This window comes from Panthera tigris, chromosome A1 (assembly GCF_018350195.1).
Source record: "Panthera tigris isolate Pti1 chromosome A1, P.tigris_Pti1_mat1.1, whole genome shotgun sequence".
In the NCBI taxonomy this organism is placed as follows: domain Eukaryota; kingdom Metazoa; phylum Chordata; class Mammalia; order Carnivora; family Felidae; genus Panthera; species Panthera tigris.
Window position 1 is genome coordinate 109,904,532 of NC_056660.1, and position 18,299 is coordinate 109,922,830.

The following is an 18,299-nucleotide window of genomic DNA, read 5'->3' on the forward strand; positions in this document are numbered from 1 at the left end:
AGGAGTGCAGAAGGAAATAAGGCAGACAGCATGTCTAAGGCACACAGTACATTTGAGTCACCTTAATGATATCCAACCCCACTGCTATTTAGCCTAGACTCCATTCCCACTGCTAATTCTCTCTCAGTTCTCACTTCACAGCCTTGGTCTGTCGCCAGCAGTTTCGAAAAGTCACGTAGTATGAAGTTGTGGCTCATCATCCATGTGTACCACTGAACCTGGGATGGAGATGTAGTATTAAAACAAAAAACGGGAGGGGCACCAGGGTGGCTCAGTCTGTTGAGCATCCAACTCTTGATGTCAGTTCAGGTCATGATCCCAGTGTTGTGGGACTGAGCCCCATTTCAAGCTTTGCGTTGAACATGGGGCCTGCTTGAGATTCTCTCTCTCTCTCTCTCCCTCCCTCCCTCCCCCTCTCTGCCTCTCTGCCCCTCTCCTCTGCTTGCACATGCTCTCTCTCTTTTTCTCTAAAATAAAATTAAAAAATTAAAAAAAATTTTTTAAGTGGGATAATATCTTGGATTGTGTGACCCATAAGCTATCTCCTCCAGAGCTCTCCAAAATCTCCTGGGCCTGGTAAACTAGGTAGAAAAATTCAGTGTTACTTAATTGTTGCTCTTTCAATTTTAGCTGTGAAATAACTCTAAGTGGTTGTTATGAGACAATAATGTCTTTTTTTTAATGTTTTATTTATTTATTTTGAGAGAGAGAGTGAGGGGAAGGGACAGAGAGAAAGGTCGAGAGAGAATCCCAAGCAGGCTCCCCACTGTCAGTGAAGAGCCCAATGTGGGGTTTGATCTCATGAACTGTGATGTCATGACCTGAGCCTAAATCAAAAGTCGGGCACTTAAACAACTGAGCCACCCAGGCACTCCAATAATGTCTTAGTTTTGTCTGTAGAAATAATCATTTATTGAAATATTTGTAGTACTTTTATTATTTTTATACTTGTACCACTCTTCTGAAGATTAACAGCCCCACCATTCAAGCAAGTGAATTCTCAGGACTTAAAATACTTGGAATCAACCTGTAAGGTCCCACTCTTCCTTCCTTCCTTCCTGTCAGGTTATATGCGTTGGCATTCAGGCAGTATGCTATTTCAGGGACTCTCAAACACTCAACTTTGACAAAAACAAGCAAGAAAGACATCAGTTCACAATGGGAGAAAATAAGTTTACGTGATGTCAGGACAAATTTGCCAGTAGAAACCCAAAGTATATGTTCCCAGTCAGCCAGTTGTAAGAGCTGCTGCTTTCAAAGAGAAGTTATGAATGAATAGAGCACAGCCCAACCACACCTTTGCTCATACTCTAACAATGTCAGTCTTCACTGGATTTGGAGCCTGAGGTCTCATCAAGCCTTTTAATGCCTCTAAGCAAAAATACACATGATTTCCTCATATCCCAGCCTTACCATTAAAGACATTTCACACTGTGAACACAAGGACAGTGAAATTCCAGAACAGTCAGGTTTATATGCGATTCCATAATGCAAATTAATTCCAAAAATTCATACTCAGGGCTATTGACATGAATTAAATAGTATTCAAAACCAAATTTCATGCTGACTTCTCTGCTTAAGGCTATTTTCTTTCCAATTTACATGGTCATCAATAAGAAACATGTCCTCACAGCCCCACCCATATCCATCCAATTTCATTTAGTTTTGATATCCACACAATGCAGTGTACCCTACAGATGCAGTTCAGAGGGTTTTGAGCCCAAAACAAGAGATGATGCCAAAGGGGAATGGAAGCCACAAAGTTCATCCTATGGCCACATTACCCAGATCCTTTGAATCCAGGGTTCCAGCACCATGAATAACAGGAATCAACAGGTTGGATTCGTTTACCAATACAGATAGTAGGGAAGGCTTAGGTTTCCAAGCTCTAGAAACATAATTTGATAACATGACATTCTATGTCTTTCATACTGGTGCTTAAAATAAGAACTAATCATGAGCCAAGGATATATTTAATTTAGAAGTCAATAAGAGACTTGCTCACATTTTTTTCGATTGCCACTCTTTTTAGAGACAGGGCTACAGAGAAGTTTGTGGTTAAAACGAAAACCCATGGTCAGACCCTAGATTAAGAAGTCACTTTGATTTCTGACTTCATCTTTCTATCCCTGCAATAAAGAGATGATTGGCAAAGATTCCACAAGTCATATGAAAAACACCTTCTTATGGACAGAAGGTACTGCTGCAAATGAGTAAGGGAAACTTCAATTTCCACTAAGACATTTCAGAAATCACCACCCATATACACTTACCTCAGAGACCAGAAAACAAATGTGCTAGAGGAACTGGTAGGGAAAATGAACATCATGGAATTGTTTCAAAAGGGAAAATAATTGGCTATTTCTATTTCAGCTTAGCTAAAGCTGTAAAAATCTAATCAGAAATATTTTTCACAACACCATCTTCTCCAAGATATTGAAATATTTCAAATCATAAACGATTTTTTTATTGTTGATGTTGTTTTCGCTTCATGAAATCAAATAATTACTTCAAACTTCACTCAAAAATGAGGCTTCTCTCAAGACTGCAAACATGATCATGTAATAAGCCAGTTCCCTAGACCTCACCTATGATGCTTGAAGGTAGAGAACTTCATTTTCACAAGCAAACATGGCTTTCAGTTCTTACAGTCCTCAGAGACAAATACCAGTCAGCACCCAGAAAAGGCCACATGAAATTTCAAAGAACAAGCTTCCCATAGGTGGAAGTTCATCTTAGCTTCAACAGACTACTTCCAAAATGTCAGCACTGAGAAGGAAATGGGTGTGCATGCATTTTCCCTACCTTCTCTTCTTATGACTTCAAAGCTTCTGGACTCCTGCAAGAAAAGAAAGATTTTGTATTTCTGAAGAATAATTCATAGGTACAGATACTTGCAAAGATCTCACCTTTGTTACTCATTCACTTATTCACAAAACTCTCAACACACACACACACACACACACACATCTGTAAATGTAAACAACTTGTTTCTTTGGGGGCTTAGCCAACAAATATATTGTTAATCAATCAGTTTTTAAGGAACAGAGCCAGTTCTCATGGTCTTCCTTATGTGGAACCTGGGCTGGTACCAAGTGTTAAGGAAGACCTTGTCACAGACTGATACCACATCTTCCACCTAGACTGTAGGTTCTGTAGGACTTGGGGAAAACATAAGTAGACCAGGGCCAGAATTATCCGACCTGCAGTCAGTAGGTTGTGATTTGTGGTGCCATAATGAAGACCCCCCAGTGCTCCTGTGTGGGTCAGTGGCATGATGTAGCAATGGACTATGCTCAACTCAGTAGTTTCCAAAGGATGAAATCCTAAAGACAATTTGGACAGCCAGTCTGTGCCACTGAACTAAATTAAGCCCTTGATTTGTTTTGTTTTATTTTTTAATTCAATCCCATCTTCCTGCTATGTGTAGGTGAATAAGCAAAGTGCTTGAGAAGTTACATAAGTGAAGCAGACAGAATTCTGCATTGAAAACATTCACAGTTGAACAGAAGGCTACAGAACAAATACAAATTACGGAGAAGTAAAGGGGTGGTTTTACCTTGAAAAAAAATACCAGTATATTCATATTCAGGTGGAAACATAAAGAAAAGCCTTTTTAAAAGAACCTTTGAAAATAGCACTGCAGAATGGGCAGGCTTTCAGACAAGAGTAAGGGAGGAGGGTACACTGGGAAGTGAGAAAGGCTTAAGAAAAGGCAGGGTATGCTCAGGAAGCAGGAAGAGGCCCAGTGAGAAGTAATGGGGAAAAAGGCTGGGAACACATACCGTGGTTTCACAACTAACAAAAAGTACCCACAATTCAGCACAAATAACAGGTTTAGGATAAAAAGTTTAATGTTGAGAGTAAGTTGAAAAGCCATGCTAGCAACCAAAGAAGAGAAAATAAAGTATCAAACTTACTCCAACTTTTCACCATCATAACCAAGAACACCATTCAGTACCAGCACTTTTTAAGCAAACGACATGTTTTTCACAACTTAGCATTCTTGTCTAGCAAACTTTTGGGGTCAGAAGGCAGAGGCAGTAAGAGAGATGAAACTGAGGAGGCAAAGTTTGTTCCCCATCCCCAAATTACATTCTTAGACTGCCACCTCTGTAATGAGCCAAAAGCCTAAGTGGAGACCAATGGAAAATATATGCTATAGGCCAGCAGCCCATTAGCACAGCACAGTTAAACAAATGAGCTTACGGGATGCTAGTTCCTGGAGGGGCACTCACCAGCTCAGGGTTCAGAAGAGGGAACACAGAGAATGGTAAGTGTTATGACAGATATGTAAGCTGCAAGGCACGTCATACACAGAGCTAACCCAGCCCCTCTGATACTGCTCCTCAGCTCTCTGCTCCAGGGGTTGGCACCACATCCCTGGAAATAACTAGTATTTTTGGAAGAAGAGAAATGCATAAACAATGTGTACACCTCAAGAAGAATTTATGGATGTTTTATTGCAATTGCACAAAAGTGATAAATTAAGGAAAGCTGACATCTGCATAATGCTGTATCTTCTTTTTTTAAATAAAAAGAAGTAGTTTTAGTATTTCCTTTTTTTTTTTTAGTTTATTTATTTTGAGAGAGAAAGTGCAAGCAGGGAACGAGCAGAGAGAAAGGGATAGAGAGAGAGAATCCCAAGCAGGCTCTGCACTGCCAGCTGAGGAGCTTGACACGGGGCTTGAACTCAGGAAATGTGAGGTCATGACCTGAGCTGAAATCAAGATTCGGTCATGTAACTGACTGAGCCACCCAGATGCCCCAATGTTGTACCTTCTTATGTAACAACATGGTATCTTTAATAATTTGTTCAAGTCTACTATCATTTCTTTCAAGAGTATAATTTTCCTGTATGTATTCTAAATATTCCTTTTTTGCATATCATTTGTTATCACAAATAGAATTTCTCTTTGATTATATTTTCTATCTGCTTTCTGTTTGTAAGATTGTAATTAATTTTTATACATGGATTTTTAACCAGCCGTTTGACTAAATTTCTTATTGCTTGAAATAGTTATTCCATGGCTTCTTTTGGGGTTTCCATTTATGTATTTATATAATCTTCAAATACCTAAGATTTTTTCTCTTTCTTTGTGATTCTTAGGTCTCTTGTGTCTTTCTTGTCTTATTGCTTTAGCTAATTCCTCAATCTAATGTTACATGCTGTGAACATCATGGGCCTACTGGTTTGGTTTCTGACTTTAAGAAGAAAATCTTTACTGTTTCCCTATTAAGGGAAACAAAATGGTGGCTTTTGGCCCAAGGCATGTTTATCCTATTAATGAAATACATCCACATTTTATTGAGTCTTTGAAATAAATGTATGTTCTGGCTTGTCCTTTTACTTGTTTATTTATTGGCTGTTTCCCTCCCCTGGAATGACAGTTGGGATGGCACCAGTATCTTTTTCATTCTTGTATCCTCAGGGCTATAATGGAGCAGATGCTCACTATTTGTTGAACAAAAAATTAAAAATGTGTATTGAGTTTTAGCAAATATTTTTTCTGGATTTATGGAGGTTATCATGGCATTCTTTTTCTCCCTTGTACTATTAATATGATGACTTACCTAATAGACTTCATGGTATTCACCTGTCTCTGTGTTTCTGGAATAAGCATTTCTTAAACACCATGCACTTTTTAAAATATATTACTGGATTCTGTTATTATGGTAAATGTATTTGCATTAATATTCATAAATGAAATTGGTATATTATTTTTAGGTGCCATTTTTCTCAGATTTAGAAATTGAAATGATACCAGCTTCATATAATGAATTCAGAATTTTTCCTTAAACTCTGCTCTGAAATAGTTTAAGTAAATGGGATTATCAGATCTTTAAAAGTTTCTTCAACTTCATTTCTCAGGTATTAATTAAAAGGGGAGGAGGTAAAGGGTCAGAGAGGTTAAACTTGTCCAACGTCTCATGTTTTGGTCAGTGGCCTGCTGGGATTTAAATTTCAAACCTTATGCACTTAACAGAGCTTACGCACATCTCCACTTAATTTATAGAGGTAGTGTGAAATCAGATGACAGATATTTTCACTTCAGGCTATGAAAGAAGAGCTTGCAAAGCTGGATTTAAAAAAAAAAAGTTTGTAAGGCATGGGAGAAAAACAAAAGCAGCCAGAACTTAAATAGTCAATATTCAGAGAGAATAAAAGTCCTTTGAGGTGCTACATTTTCCTCTTAGGGTACTGTTTTGCATAAAGGCTGGGGGGAAAAAAGTGATGGTTTAGGGCTTAAAGAAGTCTGAGTTGAGAGATACCAGAGTTGTGGCTATCAAAGTAGCTAGAACTTGAGGGTCTGAAATCCTGGAAAGGAGAACCAGAAGGAAGTGAGCCCAATAATCTGCACCCAGCTTCCTGTTGAGTTATAAGATTATGTCTGAGCTGCACATATAAAGGCAAGAGGATGACAAACAAGCAAAAATTAGTCTTAAACAAGCTAAAAAACTAAGACTTTTTCCAAGAAAAAGTGACCCTGATAAATGCAGCTGACTTTTAGTTGAGATCATAAACTATCAAAGAATTTCTATTCCTAGTAGATCAAGATGATCTGCCAGTATTCTAGGTCTAAAAAACAAAAGTAAGGGGCACTGGGGTGGCTCAGTTGGTTAAGCATCCTACTCTTGATTTCAGCTCAGGTCATAATCTTGCAGTTCATGAATAAGGACCTGCATTGGGCTCTGTGCTGACAGCGTGGAGCCTGCTTGGGATTCTCTCTCTCTCCTTCTATCGCTGCCCTTTCTCCCCTCACAAAGTAAGTAAAGTAACTTTAAAAAAGAAGAAATAAAAAGAAAAGTAAATCCTCTCTGGAAGACAAAATTATCCACAGGCTTTATAATTTTTCATACATAATTTCCAACACTCAATCCAAAATTACGGTATGGCAGGAGATGAGATCAAATGACTAAAATCCAATAAAAATATACAGCAAAGATAGACTCATACTTTATCCAGATTCCAGAATTATCAGACACAAGCTCTAGAATGATTATAACTAATCTTCTCAGGAAAATAGAAGAAAAGATGCTGAATTTCATCATAAAATCGCAATCCATTAAAAAGGAATCAAGTGAAAATTCTAGAACTAAAAGTTAAACACCAAAGAATTCAACAGATGGATTTAACACAAGATTAAATACAACTAAGAGTAAGCTAGAAGCTAGAGCAGCAGAAAATAATCAGATTGAAGATCTTAAGGGAGAAAATAAAGAAGGAAAAATTTTAAAAAGAGTTTAAGAGACATTAAGGACATGGGAAAAGGTTCAACAAGCATGTAATTAACAAATTTGACCTACGTCTATTGCGAAAGAAAGAAAGAAAGAAAGAAAGAAAGAAAGAAAGAAAGAAAGGGCGGAAGGGAGGGAGAGGGAAAGAGGGAGGGAAGAAGGAAGCATGGAAGGAAAGAATTTGAAATTGAGCAGGAAACCACACACATCCAATTTTGGGGTTGATAACAAAGATGTACATGAAACGCTGTAACCAACAACTGCATACTACTTATTCACCTCAACTGTCCATTCAACATTTATAAAAACCGACCATATGCTGAGCCATCAAGAAGTGTCAGCAAGTTTCAAATTACTAAAATCATATAGAAAACAAATACAGTTTTGTGACTATAGTGAAATTAAATTACAGGTCAATAACAGTTGGGTATGGAGAAAAATCTCAAAATATTGACCCATGGATTTGTAAGTATGTCGCATAATTTCAAAAAGAAAATCACAAAAGAAGTAAGGCATTTTGAACTGAATGACAATTGAATTGTGGCATTTAAGAAAGTGTGGGATGTGGATAAAGCAGAGCTTTGAGGGAAATATAACCTTAAACGCCTATGTTAGAAAACAGTAAAGGATAGAAATCGATGACCTAAGCATCTATCTCTGAAAGCTGGGAAAAGGACAATTTAAGTCCACAAAAAGTAGTAAGAAACAAATATGATAGGAGCAGAAATCAATAAAATGAGGGGAAATATATACCATGAAAATTTAAAGCCAAAAGTTGGTTCTGTGAAAAGATTAATAAACTTGATGAATCCCTCCCTAAGAAGGAGAAGGGAGGGAGGGAGGGAGGGAGGGAGGGAGGGAGGGAGGAAGGAAACAGAATTTGAAATTGAGCAGAAAACCATACATATGCAGCTTCTGGGTTGATGACAAAAGTGTCAATGCAATACGATGGGAAAAGGATGGCTTTCTTCTTTTTTTTCTTGTTTTAAATATTTTATTTTATTTATTTTTTTAAATATATGAAATTTATTGTCAAATTGGTTTCCATACAACACCCAGTGCTCATAGGATGGCTTTTTTCAACAGATGGTGGGAGATCAACTGGATATCCATGTGGGAAAAAAAAGAACCTCTTAAAACAAACATTAAAAGTATTTCAAGGTGAACTGTAGATCTCAACGTGAAAGAAAAAACAATTATGTTCCCACAAGATACCTTAATAGAGGATCTTCACCACCTTTAAGCAAGTGAAAATTTCTTAAATGGGATGTGAAAGGTAGCACCATAAAGGAAAAGAATGATACACTGGACTTTATTAAATGAAGATTTGTGTTCATTATAAGACAAGATTAAGACAGTGAAAAGTCAAGCCATTAAGGGTAATATATTTGCAATACACATACCTGTACACAAAGTACTCGTGCAGAATATAGAAAATAGTTTTGCAAATAAACAAATACAAATCACATAACTAAAAAATGAGCAAACGCCTTGGAAAGGAAATTCCCAAGTTAAAACCACAGCAGGACACTGCTATACACAAACAGAAAAAAAAAAAACAAAAAACAAAAAACAGTAACATCAAATGCTCACAAGCATACGGAGCAACTCTAATTCTACTCCTGAGGAATCAGCACTGGCAGGAGTCTCCTCACTGGTCTGAGTGTCAGTTCGACAGGGCTCCTCCCTGCAGACCAAAGCTGCTCCCTGCCGCCAGTGCTGTTAGTTATCTCAGGGGTTCCTTTTTTTGGCCTTTTTAATCCTTTAATACCTGTTCAACCAATTCCCTATATTAAATTCTATTAAAAGAAAAACAGTGTGAGTTCTGTTTTCCCAACTCAACGGTTCCTCCCCTGGGTAAGTTCCCAACATAAGCTGGTCTGCAAGAGCATCAAACAGTGCATGTAACTGCCCATTACAGTGCAACACATAATAGCCAAGAACCATCCAGATGCCCACCAAAAGAAGAAGGCGTAGATAAATGTTGGCATATCTATACAATGGAAAACTTCATGGCTATGCCAGAGAACAGATACAATACGCAATAACTGAAATCAACCTCACAGACAGGATTTCAACTCTGACATCAAGCAAAAGAAAGCAGACACAGAAGAGCACAATTTGTAGGATTTTATTTCTCTAATGTTCAGAAGCAAAGAAAAGCAATTCCTGGTGACAGATTAGTGGCCACCTTTGAGAAGATTATAACTGAGGCGACACAGAGGTGGTTTCCGGGGTGCTGAGAATGTTCTAAATTGTGATCTTGATGGCGGTCACATGGGTGTATCCACTTTGTAAAAATTCATTGAGCTCTTACGTTTAGGATATATACAATTTGCTCTATATAGGATATGCTTCCATTAAAATTAAAAAATGAGGGGCACCTGGGTGGCTCTGTAGGTTAAGCGTCCGACTCTTGATTTTGGCTCAGGTCATGATCTCACGGTTCATGAGCTCGATCCCCATGTCGGGCTCTGTGCTGATAGCCCGGGACCTTGTCTTCCTCTCTCTCTGCCTTATTTCCCTCTCACTCTCTCTGCTCCTCCCCTGCATGCACACACACTCTCTCTCAAAAATAAACATTAAAAATAATAATAATAATAAAAGGTGAAATAGAACAAAGTACCCAACAGTACAAATCAGGAGTCTGTTGAATAGAGGGAATAAATAATTTACATATGAGGAAGGTTCTATTGAGGGAAAAGGTGTGGTGTGCTCACCATCACATGAGTAGTAAGTAAGTGGCCCAGTCAGAGCTACACTTCAGTCTCAGAAATCCCACCCCAACACTCTGCCATCTCAAAGCAAATCTCAGCCAGTATTCAGGAGACATATGACAGGGATTAAACGTTGAGACTCTGAGTTGGAGGATCTGGGCTGGATCCTGACTTATTCCTGCCAGCTGTGCGCCTGCCATCTTTGGTGAACTCCTTCATCTTCCTAAACCTCAGCATGTTCATCTGTAAAATAAGGCAGGCATGGTAACTTCCTGTCAGAATAGCTGTGGTGATTAAGAGAAGTCATAATAAGCCGACACCATGCTTAGCATGGTGGGTGGCATATAGATGTCCTCAAATGGTGGCCATCGTCATTGTTATCACCATTAATGAAGACAACTAAGGCAGAGAGGTGATGGGCTCATTTGGGGAGGCAAATGACTTCAACAGCTCCATCAATTATTGAAGCTAAATAAGAACGTGCCTTTCTAGTACTTGAAAAAGCAACCCCCCCGAAAGCTGTAGCAGAACGATATAGAATAAAATTCATTGGCATAAATGACACCACGGCCCTGGATGCATTGCCTAAGGAAGAAATTATTTGCTACAGAAGCTTCAAACCAGATGGTTATAAATGAGAGTTAGTGCATGGGCATTACTTAATGACTAAATTTCTTTAACTAAAAATCTAATTTTATTATGGTATAAATCACACTTTCTTGAAGTAGGGAATTAATTTTAGATTTTTCATTCACTGTTCATAACCTTTCCATGAATTTGACAGCCAAATCATTTTAAATGTCATTTAACCAATACAATACAACAGCTTTATTCCTCATCGTACCCTTCCTGAATCCATTATCTTCCACTATAATGTAGGAGAACTTAAGTAAAAAATTACCATTCCATAAAGCTGTATTTTACTGTGCAGTTGAACTGCATAATCTTTATTTTTGAATCAATATAATGTGAGTGCTGAGTAATATTTTTCATAATCCAAAAATCTATTACAGAGTCTCAGCTACCAAAGAGTATAAATGAGGATCCTGAGATTCCATCCTTGGATCCTTGTCACGTCCACCTTAGGCGATGCTCAGGCTTTCAGTCGTGTGTCAGGCTCGGGTAAAGGGAGGTGGAGCATGGCCACAGACCGAAGGCACAGCTCCTCATCCACACGTCCAGCCATCCTCGGTTAGAGGGAAAGTCTCAGTCTGTCACTCAGAATATTAATGGGATTTGGTGGCTTCTGGGAAAATGCTGGCTCTGTGGGTTAGGAAGACAGGGATCAAAAGCCTGTCTTTTACCAAGAAGAGAATGATAGGAAAGCACCAAGCTGAGGGGAGCTGAACATGGCCAGGTCTCCACTTACAAAGTAGATGTGAATCTGGTGCAGATATGGCACAGGCTACTGAGGTCACCAGCTGCCAGCCCTCTGCCCACACCAGTGTCCTGACAGTGAGCCCAGGACACACAGTGTCTCAGCCCAGCACCAGAAGAGCAGAAGAAGCCCCTGCTTCACAGATCCCTGGCCCCCAAAGCCTGAAGAAGCTATACAACAAAGTCCACAAGCTCTATTTATAGACCATTTGGTCCTGTTGAGATCAAAGCTTTGCTAACAGAACTAATCATTATTGAAATTCTGACAACTAAATTCTAAGTTTTTCAGAGCTGAGATGCTCTTAAAACTAATGCTTCTTTAACAACCTTTCCTTACAGTTTTTCATTTATTCATTTGAATTTTAAAAACTTTAACCACTCTCATTTTTGCTAGCAAGACACCACTCTGCAATTAAAGTCTTCACTCGGACTGACAAAATACAGCTAAATAAAGGGATGCCTTCTGTAGCATGTATTCCTTTACTGACTCCCATATACTGAGCACAAACCAGACATTCTGTACACTTTATCTCATTTATATGGTTCAGTTCAAGACAGGAGGAAAACCGCCTCATTGTTAGATTTCCCAGCACATCCTGTCTGGGTCTTCAAAGCCAGATGACAAGAGGATTAGGGGATTAACCCTAAACTCAAGTGCTAGCTTAAAAGCCAAGCTGAATTATCCAGCAAACAACAGGATTTGGGGGGGGGGGGCGTGGGGAGGGTAGAATCTGAACATCCGCTCTGCCTCCTGCAGTCATGTGGAGCCTGTGGCAGGTGCTCAAGGGCATCTCCAAAAAAGGAGATGTGGGCTCTTGAGAAATACCACCTAGTCCAAGGGTCAGCAGTCATCCTCGAAGCTCGCATAGAACAGAGGAGCCATATAGGGTAGAAGGATGTGTGTCCTCTCTGGTACACTGCCTTAATGCCTCTGAGGTGTGTGAAAGGAGGCAGAATCACAGCACTGCACCTCAATGTGCCTTGGAAGGTGGACACAGGGCCGGGTCCTTCCACCTTCAGCCAGCTGAGCCCACACACTGCCTCATCAGGGGAAGCACACCTGTGCTTCTCAAGAGACCAAGAAAGAGAAGGGTGGGGCTGGGCATGGGCCACACACAGGCAAAGGAGGTGACCTTCTCCAACACTTTGGGGCTGAACCACAAAGATACACTTAGCCAACTCTGTGTCCCTTCTATGTCCTAGCTAACAATAAATCGATTTGTGTAAGGGAAGTGCTGCTTACACAGGAACGGAGAGTTTAAAAGGTAGAAGCAAGAGACCATGTATGAACGATTTTGAAAAAATACCAAAGAAATCTCTGTACCATTAGGGTATAAGGCATTTATTTTTAAAAAAATCATCATTATGAACCTGCAAATACTGTCCCTGTAGCATACTTGTGAGGGACATTAGTTTTATCATGTCCATAAGGGACAATGTGAAACAAGACCCTCACAGCTTCCAGAAGGTCTGAATAATCTGATTTCATGAGTGACTGCTCCACCAGCTACAGCCTTGAGGGAACCACCCAGATACTCCCACTTTAGTTTACCCATCTGTAAAATGGGAGACCAGACAAGCCAGTCAGGATGAATTAGGTGACGGCTCAGAAACATGGGCTGTATCTCCTAGGCAACTCTTCCCAGTGCTTTCTGATGGGGAGCACAGAGTGACCAGTTATCGGAGAAAGCTATGATATTCTGAAGAGAAAAGGTATTAATAGTGATTATAAGACACCAGATAGGAAATAAAGTATGGGGATATTTCCCAGGCCTTCAGAAATTGAGATAATCTGGATGATAATTTTCTTGATTTTGTAAGTAAAGAATGAATAGAATATTTTATGAGGATTTAGGGATTTTAGATTCTAGGTATTATTTAAAGCTATGTGTTAAAGGTTATTCACGACATTAAAAACAAGAAGGTGGCTCTGAATTTAAGGCCATCTTCTGTGGCAAACCTACCCAAGTGACAGTACAAGTAAACACAAAATCACATCTGAGGGATTAAATGTCAATGACTCATTGATCAGTTTAACACCACCGCCTGCACACAGTCAGATTAAGAGACAAAGGAGGAAAGAGGGACACTTTCCAGCTTTCTCTGACAACCCAACAAATTAAAAACTAATTAACTTTTTGATTTAGAAGGTAAGGCACATCTCCGCCTCAGAACAAGCCATCACGGTGTGCAGGGCCATCCTAACCGTTAGCAGCATGGGGCTCTAACTCGGCACTCTAGGGCATGGTTTTAACAAATGTCCTCAATCTCCAGGGACACCAGCCAGCTGCCCATTATGTGCAGAGCTCGGTGACCACAGCAAGCGACAGGCACACTGGATTGCCATTACTAGAGTGGCATCTGTCTCCCCCACAGTGCACACTCATTCATCTCTTACCCCAGCACAGAGCCTGGCCTATTGCAGACCCTAAACAAATTTATTGCAAGAATCAAATCAGATTATTTCAAGATCTCCTGGCGAGAATAGGGGGTACAAATGAGGTTCTCCGTGAGAGTCATGGAGCACACTGGTTGTCATGGAAGCCTGACTTCCTATACGTTCTCTTTTTTAGGTAAGTTTCCACAGAAACTTCTCCCTTCTCTTCCTCATTCTGGGAGGCTTCATGTCCATTAGTTGTCCTATCAAATAACCATCTCTCCTGTGCTGGCTCTGTTCCAGCAGACCATGTACCATTAGAAAATCAAGAGCACTTTGTGGGTGTTCAGGAGAAGACAGATGGCCTCTAGGAGGAAAGGGGGCAGAAGTTCACATTTTAATTATTCATTATACCCTCCAGGTACCATCCAATAGATGATATAACTCAGCATCAACCTGTTTAAGATGATCTTCAAATCTGCCACATTTTTTTCTCTGTTCCAACTGTAAGACCAAGATGAGGTTTAGAATAACCAATACCTAAGCCAACTTACACCTCAAGGAGCTAGAAAAAGAAAAACAAACAAAACCTCAAACCAGCAGAAGGAAAGAAAAAATAAAGATTAGAGCAGAAATAAATGAGACACTAATTTAAAAAACAATAGAACAGATCAATGAAACCAGGAGTTAGTTCTTTGAAAATATCAACAAAATTCATAAACCCTTAGCCAGACTCCGCAAAAGAGAGAAAGAACTCAAACAAAATCAGAAATCAAAGAGGAGAAGTAACAACCAACACGACAGAAATAGAAAAGATTATAAGGAAATATTATGAAAAATTATATGTCAACAAATTGTACAACCTAGAAGAAAGTGATAAATTCCAAGAAACATATAACCTTTCAAAGGTGAATCAGGAAGAAATAGGCAATTTGAACAGAGCAATTACTAGCAATGAAATTGAATCAGTAATTGAAAACTCCCAACAAACAGAAGTTCAGGACCAGATGGCTTCACAGGTGAATTCTACAAAACATTTAAAGAAGAGTTGATACCTATTCTTCTCAAACTATTCCAAAAAAAATAGGACAGGAAGGAAAATTTCCAAATTAATTCTATGAGGCCAGCAATACCTTGATACCAAAAACAAATCAAGACATCACAAACAAAAGAGAGCGAGAGAAAGAGGGAGAGAGAGAGAGAACTACAGGCCAATATCCCTGATGAACATAGATGTGTAAATCCTCAACAAAACATTAGCAAACAGAATCCAACAACATATTTAAAAAATTGTTCATCAAAATCAAGTGGGATTTATTTCTGGGTTGCAAGGATGGTTCATTAATCAGAAATCAATGAATGTGATATATCACATCAATAAGAGAAAGGGTAAGAGCCATAGGATCACTTCAACAGATACAGAAAAAGCATTTGACAAAATACAACGTCCATTCATGATAAAAAAAAACCCTCAACAAAGTAGGTTTAGAGGAAACATACCTCAACCAAATAAAGGCCTTACATGAAAAGCCCACAACTAACATCATATTCAATGGGGAAAAACTGAGAAGTTTCCCCCGAAGGGCAAGAACGAGACAGGGATGTCCACTCTCACCACTGTTGTTCAACAGAGTCCTGGAATCTCAGCCACAGAAATCAGAAAACAAGAAGAAATAAAAGGCATCCAAATTGGAAAAGGAGAAGTAAAAATTTCACTATTTGCACACAATAGGATAACACTATGTAGGAAATCCTGAAGACTCCACCCAAAAACCGCTGGAACTGATACACGAATTCAGGAAAGTCACAGGATACAAAATCCATGTACAGAAATTGGTTGCATTTCTCTACACCAGGAATGAAGTAGAAGAAAGAGAAATAAAGAAAACAATCCCAAGTACAATCAAACCAAACAGGATACCTAGGAATAAACTTAACCAAGGAAGGGGCAGACCTGCACTCTGAAAACTATTAAAAAAGTAAATAACCTAGGTCTAGAAAATAAAAAGATAAAGCAGGAAAAAAGGCTGCCCCCTCGCCCAAGCACAGTCCTCAGGTCTGAATTTCTAGTTCATTCTTTTTTTTGCATGGAGCGTGGGGGGAGGGGTGTCACAGATATGATCTGACATAACGATGCTAAAAGTTCCAGATCCACACACAGTAGGGCTGGAGGTAGGTGACACAGGGTGGGGTGGGGTCAAGTGGGAAAAGGGGGCCTGGTGACAAGCCTGAATGGCACCTGATGGGAATACGGATGAATACCCCACAAGCGGCAGATGTCTAAGGACAGGCAAACTTCACGCCCCCAAAGAGAGACAGGCAAGCCTCCACCATTTCCACATCCTCACCAGATTCTCTCCTCCTGCCCAGAAACAGGCGCCTCCCCTCCCACCCTCCAGCCTGGCCTGTGGCCCCTCCAGCCTCCTGGCCATCTCCTGAACTTTCTCTTCACCTCTCTTTCCTCATTCCCAGACTCCTAGGGAGGACCACCTGCTCTGCCCACCACAGTGATTCCCCACAAGACATGCAGCTCCGCACCCAAGGCTCTTGGCAGTGCTCCTGACTGGTCTCCTGACATTTATTCACCCCTTCATTCCTTCATGTATTCATTCAATAAATATTTGCTGCCCTAGGAAGACAGCAGTGCCAAGACAGCCACAGTCTCTGTGTCCATGAAGCTTATGATGTGATGTGAAAAGACAGACAACAAGCAAATGAAATTTACAGAACATGTCAGGGTAAGAAGCAGCAGGGTCACAAATAAAACAGGGGATGGGGGCAGAATCATGAAGGGGAAAGGACCTGCTGCTTTAAAGATTTTTTTAATGCATATTCTATTTTTTTTTTTAATATATGAAATTTACTGTCAAATTGGTTTCCATACAACACCCAGTGCTCATCCCAAAAGGTGCCCTCCTCAATACCCATCACCCACCCTGCCCTCCCTCCCACCCCCCATCAACCCTCAGTTTGTTCTCAGTTTTTAACAGTCTCTAATGCTTTGGCTCTCTCCCACTCTAACCTCTTTTTTTTTTTTTTTCCTTCCCCTCCCCCATGGGTTTCTGTTATGTTTCTCAGGATCCACATAAGAGTGAAACCATATGGTATCTGTCTTTCTCTGTATGGCTTATTTCACTTAGCATCACACTCTCCAGTTCCATCCATGTTGCTACAAAAGGCCATATTTCATTTTTTCTCATTGCCACGTAGTATTCCATTGTGTATATAAACCACAATTTCTTTATCCATTCATCAGTTGATGGACATTTAGGCTCTTTCCATAATTTGGCTATTGTTGAGAGTGCCGCTATAAACATTGGGGTACAGGTGCCCCTATGCATCAGTACTCCTGTATCCCTTGGGTAAATTCCTAGCAGTGCTATTGCTGGGTCATAGGGTAGGTCTATTTTTAATTTTCTGAGGAACCTCCACACTGCTTTCCAGAGCGGCTGCACCAATTTGCATTCCCACCAACAGTGCAAGAGGGTTCCTGTTTCTCCACATCCTCTCCAGCATCTATAGTCTCCTGATTTCTTCATTTTGGCCACTCTGACTGGCGTGAGGTGGTATCTGAGTGTGGTTTTGATTTGTATTTCCCTGATAAGGAGCGACGTTGAGCATCTTTTCATGTGCCTGTTGGCCATCCGGATGTCTTCTTTAGAGAAGTGTCTATTCATGTTTTCTGCCCATTTCTTCACTGGGTTATTTGTTTTTCTGGTGTGGAGTTTGATGAGCTCTTTATAGATTTTGGATACTAGCCCTTTGTCTGATGTGTCATTTGCAAATATCTTTTCCCATTCCGTTGGTTGCCTTTTAGTTTTGTTGGTTGTTTCCTTTGCTGTGCAGAAGCTTTTTATCTTCATAAGGTCCCAGTAATTCACTTTTGCTTTTAATTCCCTTGCCTTTGGGGATGTGCCGAGTAAGAGATTGCTACGGCTGAGGTCAGAGAGGTCTTTTCCTGCTTTCTCCTCTAAGGTTTTGATGGTTTCCTGTCTCACATTCAGGTCCTTTATCCATTTTGAGTTTATTTTTGTGAATGGTGTGAGAAAGTGGTCTAGTTTCAACCTTCTGCATGTTGCTGTCCAGTTCTCCCAGCACCATTTGTTAAAGAGACTGTCTTTTTTCCATTGGATGTTCTTTCCTGCTTTGTCAAAGATGAGTTGGCCATACGTTTGTGGGTCTAGTTCTGGGGTTTCTATTCTATTCCATTGGTCTATGTGTCTGTTTTTATGCCAATACCATGCTGTCTTGATGATGACAGCTTTGTAGTAGAGGCTAAAGTCTGGGATTGTGATGCCTCCTGCTTTGGTCTTCTTCTTCAAAATTACTTTGGCTATTCGGGGCCTTTTGTGGTTCCATATGAATTTTAGGATTGCTTGTTCTAGTTTCGAGAAGAATGCTGGTGCAATTTTGATTGGGATTGCATTGAATGTGTAGATAGCTTTGGGTAGTATTGACATTTTGACAATATTTATTCTTCCAATCCATGAGCAGGGAATGTCTTTCCATTTCTTTATATCTTCTTCAATTACCTGCATAAGCTTTCTATAGTTTTCAGCATACAGATCTTTTACCTCTTTGGTTAGATT

General features: G+C 39.8%; 1 protein-coding gene across 4 annotated transcripts in view; it reads right to left on the reverse strand.

The window, feature by feature from the left end:
- FSTL4 (follistatin like 4) overlaps positions 1-18,299 on the reverse strand; it is a 459,649-nt gene that overhangs the window by 363,055 nt on the left and 78,295 nt on the right. For all 4 annotated transcript variants that reach the window (XM_042983884.1, XM_042983866.1, XM_042983874.1 and 1 more), the window contains one exon: positions 2,806-2,839. In XM_042983884.1, the coding sequence (XP_042839818.1) occupies positions 2,806-2,839 (34 nt within the window). The remainder of the gene's footprint in view (positions 1-2,805; positions 2,840-18,299) is intronic.